Source organism: Larus michahellis, unplaced genomic scaffold (genome assembly GCF_964199755.1).
Source record: "Larus michahellis unplaced genomic scaffold, bLarMic1.1 SCAFFOLD_117, whole genome shotgun sequence".
NCBI lineage: Eukaryota > Metazoa > Chordata > Aves > Charadriiformes > Laridae > Larus > Larus michahellis.
In genome coordinates this window covers 390,820-397,804 of record NW_027436403.1, presented here as the reverse complement: position 1 = coordinate 397,804, position 6,985 = coordinate 390,820, and the positions used below count along the sequence as shown (strand labels likewise).

The window sequence follows — 6,985 nt, the reverse complement described above, 5'->3', positions numbered from 1 at the left end:
GAGCTTGCTCATGGTCTCTCAGGTCCTCAGGCAGCAGCACCCTCACAACTGGCATTCAGGCCATTCGCCTGCTGCGGGGCTATCAAGGGCTCGGGCAGACGTGACCTCCAAATCAATAGCTGCCTTCTTCTGACCTATCAGAGATTGTGGCAGCACTGACCTCCTAACCAACATCCACACCATGTGCCTGCTGCTGGCCTGTCAGGTACTCATGAAGGAACAGCCTCGTAGGCACCGAACCCAGCCTTGAGCCGGGGGTTGGCCTGCCACCTGCAGAGACAGGGGTGACCCCAAAATAGCATCCAAAGCAGATGCCCGCTGTTAGAGCAGCGGTGACCTCACAATCAACATGCCAGACCTTGGCCTGCTGCTGGCCTGTTGGGTTCTCAGGCAGAAGGCACCTCACAAGCATCTACCCGAGACATTGCTGGACTGCCATGTCCTCACAGAATTATGTAGATTGAAAGGGATCTTTGGAGATCATCTAGTTCAATCCCCCTGCACTAGAGGGAGTCAGCCAGAGCAAGTCACTTGAGAAGATGTCCAGGCTGGTTTTTAGTATCTCCACAGCAGGACACTCCACAGCCTCTCAGGGCCTCCTGTGCCAGGGTCATGTGCCTTTGATGCCGAAACCGGTTTTCTTGAGTTCAGTTGGAATTTTCTTATTTTTGAGGATTGGGGCTTAGCACATAAGCCCTGTGTGGGGATGGTGAGGGAGATGGGCTTCTTCAACCTGGTGAACCTCCTCCAGCGAGGGTCACCGTCCAAAAGGGATAACCTCACTCCAAGTATGGGAGAGAGATGGATGGCATATGATAGATATAAACACATGGAAGGATTTGGCTGAAGAGATTCTTAGCCTGCTGAAAGACCAGGGCATTCTTCCAACTGCCTGAAGCTCAAAGCAGCACCTGGGGAGTTTAGAGGGATGTGCCTGAGCGAGGAGTAAGGGGACGGGCAAACTGGAGAGCAAGGGGAAGGCCGGCCCTGCTGCCCCATTAACGGTCCAATGGCTCCACCATGCTGGAAGCGCATGGGACAGGTGTGGTCAAGAGTGGGGAGACATGGCCCTGGCAAAGTGCCCTGGCAGCCCTCAGGGCTCTGTCCCCCTCAGCCCTCCTCTTTTGGTGGCCTCCCGCAGTGCCTGGGCCACAGGTGGTCTCTGTCTGCTCAGTGGCAGCCCCTCTCCCCAGGCCAGCACAAGAGTCCTGCTCCAGGCACAGAGCAGCCTGCCCAGAGTGGGGACCTGCAGAAGGAGGTTTCTCCTTCTCATGGATTCCTCCCTGCAGGCACAGAAATGCTCCCTAGCTCTTCTCCAGGGACACCCCTTCTCCTGGGACAGCCTTTCCCCAAGTGAGCGTGTCCAGGCTGGCCTGGCTGGACATTCCTGGTTCCCACCCCATGCTCCATGCAGGGCCCTGATCTGGTGGTGCTGCTCTGCAGAGGGAGGGGGCTGTGGTGCCCTGGGGCCATGGGGTGGCCCTGCACTGGCCATGCTGGTCAGGATGGGGAGCAAGCAGACAGAAAAGGATCACTGGTGCTGAGCCCCCTTCCATCTCCCCTGATTGCTCAGTAGCCAAGGACAGGGCTTGGCAGGATACTGGGATGTCTCCAGTGTCTGAAAGGGCAGGGAAGGGCTGCCCTAGATCAATCCCACAGGGTTTCCAGGACACTGGGCTGAACCATTGTTTAGTCTTATGTCTCTTTTGCCTGCTGGATCCTGGCATTGCAGGAGCCTCGTTAGCCCATGGGCTCTTCAGGTTCACCTTTCCTTCAAGGACACTCTACCTTGGATGGTCACTCATTTGATGAGGTGCCAATCACTGCTCATCCAGACTCACGTACTTTTCTGGGAGATCCCCTGAGCTCTCCTGGTAACTCCAGGTTCCTCTCCAGGATAGCATTGGCCATCAGCCCCACCACAAGTGGGACAATACCAGGAAGGATAAGCAAAAACCATTTGCACTCTGCTTGGACATGTGCCACCAAGAAGGGAGCTCTAGGTCCAGCCTTTCATCCCTAACAGATTCCCATGCAACTCTGACCCTAGAACACCATGAGGACTTTTCATGGAACAGTTCCTTGGGTGTGTTCCTGATACCAGCTTTGGAAGAGTCATTCAGCCTCTGCCCCTGCCTTGAGGAGTCCCCTCTGACACAGTGGTTCACATGGCCTGTTCCTGCCTGCAGCCACAGGGGTGCCACTGTAGAGACAACAGGACTGTCACAAGGTACACGAGGCCTTAGGGGGAACACAAAGGCAAGGGCACAGCAGGACAGTGGGGATGTGAGGAGAGACCAGCACTGAAAGGCCTCGTCCTGCTGCTGTCCTTGGCCATGGCTCCAGGGAAGCAGCAGCCCCGACTCGCAGGCGGCACAGACAGAGTGCCCAGCGAGGCAGCCAGGGGCAGCCCCAAGGGCCCCTGGGGCTGATCCTCCATGGGGCAGATGGACATTTGCCTCCTGAACCCCTCCTGCATACTGGGGTTGCTTGACCAGCTCTAGAGGAGAAGTAAAGAGATGGGAGCTGAGACAAATAGGTTTTTTCCACGTTTCTTTATTGAGCTTTTTTAAAAAGGGAGCCTGGATCCATATATAAATAAGATCTTTGGGTCAAGAAAAAAAGAAGTAGAAGGCCAAGAATAATAACATCACAGGTCTCCGACAAAAAAGAAAACACATAAAAACAAAGAAACAAACCAAACCAAAATAAAACAAAAACAAAACCAAAAAAAATCCCACAAAGAGAAAGTAAAGAAACATATGAAAAAAAGTTCATCCTGGCTTTTCCTGAGATACAGTGCAACCCCATTGGCATAATGGGCACCTTATTAATCTAAAGGAGATGGGATCCCAATAGCTTCCTCAGGGCATCCTTGAGCTCTTTGTTCCTCATGCTGTAGATGAGGGGGTTCACTGCTGGAGGCACCACTGAGTACAGCACTGCCACCACCAGATCCAGGGATGACCATGAGATGGAGGGGGGCTTCAAGTGAGCAAATAATCCAGTGCTGACAAGCAGGGAGACCACGGCCAGGTGAGGGAGGCACGTGGAAAAGGCTTTGTGCCGTCCCTGCTCAGAGGGGATCCTCAGCACGGCCCTGAAGATCTGCACATAGGACAGCACCATGAACACAAAACAAACAAAAGCTAAAGAACAACCTAATACAAGAAGCCAAACTTCTCTGAGGTAGGAATGTGAGCAGGAGAGCTTGAGGATTTGTGGGATTTCACAGAAGAACTGGTCCACAGCATTGCCCTGGCAGAGGGGCAGGGAAAATGTACTGGCCGTGTGCAGCAGAGCAGTGAGAAACCCACTGCCCCAGGCAGCTGCTGCCATGTGGACACAAGCTCTGCTGCCCATCAAGGTCCCGTAGTGCAGGGGTTTGCAGATGGCAACATAGCGGTCATAGGACATGACAGTGAGAAGATAAAACTCTGCTGACATAAAAAAGAAAAAGAGAAAGACCTGTGCAGCACATCCCCAGTAGGAGATGGCCCTGATGTCCCACAGGGAATTGGCCATGGATTTGGGGACAGTGGTGGAGATGCAGCCAAGGTCGAGGAGGGCGAGGCTGAGGAGGAAGAAGTACATGGGGGTGTGGAGGCGGTGGTCACAGGCGATGGTGGTGATGATGAGGCTGTTGGCCAGGAGGGCAGCCAGGTAGATGCCCAGGAAGAGCCCAAAGTGCAAGAGCTGCAGCTCCCGTGTGTCTGCGAATGCCAGGAGGAGGAACTGGCTGATGGAGCTGCTGTTGGACATGTGCTTAGTCCATGCATGGGGGTCTGTTTAAAGAGGAGAAGAAATTCACAAGTTAAGGCAGACTTCGTTGATCCCATCCTATTCCTTTTTCCAAAATTTTCCCCAAAATGACTTCTCTTTCCATGGAATAATTTCATTCAGACCCTTTTTGTGAGATCAGCTTTGTGCTGCTGAGGGCAGTATCTTTGTAGGGGCAGAGATCCAGATGTTGATTTCCAATACTCTCTGGATTATTCACCTCTAAAAGAAACAGAGTTGGATTTTCAATTCCTTCTCCTTAACTGAGAGATGAATTTTTGTGTCCCATCACCCACCCAGACAACCCAGAGCAGAAGTTTGGAAGAAGAGGGTCCTTCCCTTTCAGGTAGCCCCTGCCGTGCTGTGCTTCTTGAAAAGTCTCCTGTGAATGTCCTGCAGTGATCTGCAGCTGTGAGCAGCTCTCACCCATGCAGCACCCTCTCAATAGCAGGACCCTTCCCTGCTGCGTCCCCACATGCCCGTGGGGTCTCCCCAGGCTGGATGAGAGCTGACCCTGCAGGCGGCAGAGTCCCTGCCCCGGCACACAGACCCATGGGATGCAGGGACCGTGCTCTGAAAGACAGCCCTGGGCACCCCTGGCTGCACACCCAGCTTATCAGCTCTTCACATTTCATACCAGCCCCCTCTGCCCCCTTACAGATCCCATAAGCTGTGGCTGTGCCAGCTTTAGGAGATGCCTCCAGGAACTCCACCTGCATTGCCCTGCACCCAGAGACTCACCCTGTCAAGGGCCACAAAGATTTCTCCTCCAGTGAGCTCTCAGTCGTCCTCCCAATCCTGACAGCTTTAAGCTCTCTCTCTGCCTCGCTCATCTCCCTGAGACACCCTGGCAGTGCCCTCAGCCCTGCTGCGCTTGGCAGAGGAGCTGCTCCTGGGCAGAGCCGTCTCTCTGCAGCGCTGCCCGCTTGCCATGAGCTCCCTCCATGCCAGGAGCCCAGCCCAGCTCAGCAGCAGAGGACCAGCCCAAGGCGTTTTAATGACCCCTCTGGTGGGTTTGATGCCAAGTCCATGAACTTCAGTCTCTGAGAGGAAGCTGAAGAAACCTCTCAAGGAGTCAAAGTCAAATTCAAACTCCAAAGTTTCTTGTAGTATTAATGGGTCCCACTGAGGGACACCACTAAGACATTGTCCCCAGGGTCTGGTTAGCGCAGAAACCTGGAGGCAGTGATGACAGGTCGGGAAAAGCAGGCTGAAGGTCTGATGCTGAGTAAACCTGGATGTGTTTCATTAGCGCAAAGGGCCAAGCCCTGACCCCATCACCCAAAGGGCCAAGGCACGACCCCCAGCCCCCAGGAAGGGAGATCCTGTCCCTCACTCATTCCTCAGGGCTCTTCCTGGCACAGTGGGATGTGGAGATGTGCAATGCCAAGGACAGGGCTATGGTACGACACCTCCCAGTCTCCTGAGTATGGACAAGGAGGCAATGAGACCCCAGTGCTGGAAGGACTGGTTGTCTCCTCATAGGCGTCAGTGGCAGAGACAACAGCCATAGCCCAAGGCATGAAGAGGTTGGCTCTGTCAGGGGCCTTTCAGCTTTGCCACATCCCTCTGTCTTCTCCACCACAGGCTGTCCTACGGTGTCCCATCACCTCTGCCTCTTTCCCTGCAGGCTGTAGTCATCCACCCGGCTGCCCCACCTTGCTCTCACCTTCCTTTGCTCAGATCTCTCCATCCTCCCTGGCTCTTCCTTGAAACGCAAAGCCTTAGGCTGATCCAGGCTCCTTCTGGGTGTCATGTTGCACCACAGCATTGCCCTTGGGGTGACATTTCTTTCTCCTTGTGTCCAGTCTGCACCTCCCCAGCTGCATGTTGGGGCATTATTTCTTTCTCATGCTGTTTTCCACTACAGAGAAAAGCTCCACCAGCTCTGAAAGCACCCTTCAAATATGCTCAGGCTTCTCCTGTACTGTCCTCAGTCTCCACACCACTGTGCCCAGGGCCCTCAGCCTCCTGATACTGCTCAAGTGCTTGAGGCCTCCAAACCCCATCTTGGGAGAGCTCTGGGCTCTCTCCACGCTGTTTGCAGATGAAAACATAGTGGTCATAGGCCAAGAAAGATGGAGGGAGACTTTTTACCAAGGCCTGTAACAGCAGAACAAGGGACAATGGCTTACACTGAATGATGGTAGATTTAGATTGGACATAAGGAAGAAATGCTTTATGATGAGTGTGGCGAGACCCTGGAACAGGTTGCCCAGAGCAGTGGTGGATGCCCCATCCCTGGAAGTATCCAAGGTCAGGAGCTTTGAGCAACTAGAACTAATGAAAGATGTCCCTGCCCATGGCAGGGGGGTTGGACTAGATGATTGTTTAGGACTTTTCCAAGCACAACCATTCTATGATTCTTTGATTCATCCAACTGAGGAGGGGGGTTTCTGCATCAGAGGTCTGACACTCGTGCTGGGAAGGCAGAAAGCACATTTTTGGATTGTGCAAGACTTGCCGTGGGATTTCTAGGAAAGGACCAAAGGAAGGGAAAGGTTGGGATCAAGGAGGTTTGTGGAGGAAGAAGCATGGGAAAACAGAGAGAAAAGGGATGAAATGAGATGGTCATGTGTAAACAGGTGGCTGGTGAGGACACTTCCCTGGCTGTGGCCCACAACTGATCACCACAGCCTGTCCTGTTTTCTTAATACCTCCTTTTCCAAGAGCTTTGTGGGGCGAGGGAGATCTCTGCTCTCTCTGCACAGATGGAGGTTCAAGTGCCAGACACTGGAGTGGGAACCACAAGTCATCAGACCATTTGAACGTTGGGGGGCCAGCAACTGGTGATAATGGTGCATATGCATATAACATTGGTGCGTATGTTAGTGGTTTACCCACAAGCAAACACCAGAGAAACCAGAAAGTAGAATACGCCTGCGGGGGCCTAATTTTGGACTGGACACTAGAGGGACCACAACATCTGCAACTTGGGTACTGGAAGAAAAAGGTAGCCCAGACCACCTCCTAGAGAAACTGGGGCGTCACAGTATCATAGAATTGTCTAGGTTGGAAGGGACCTTTCAGATCAGCAAGTCCAACCATCAACCTAACACTGACAAAACCCATCACTGAACCATGTTGCTAAGCGCTACGTTGACCCGTCTAATTGGAAATACCTCCAGGGATGGGGATTCCACCACTTCCCTGGGCAGCCTGTTCCAGTATTTGATAACCCTTTCAGTGCTTCCTAATTTCCTAA

At 53.2% G+C, this 6,985-nt stretch overlaps 1 protein-coding gene across 1 annotated transcript; it reads right to left on the bottom strand.

Annotated features, from left to right (window-relative positions):
* Positions 1-2,075: 2,075 nt before the first annotated feature.
* LOC141737410 (olfactory receptor 14J1-like) lies at positions 2,076-3,762 on the bottom strand. The gene has a single exon (XM_074572102.1). It carries the CDS (start codon positions 3,760-3,762, stop codon positions 2,836-2,838), a length of 927 nt encoding a protein of 308 aa, XP_074428203.1. The 3' UTR covers positions 2,076-2,835.
* Between the last annotated feature and the right edge of the window lie 3,223 nt (positions 3,763-6,985).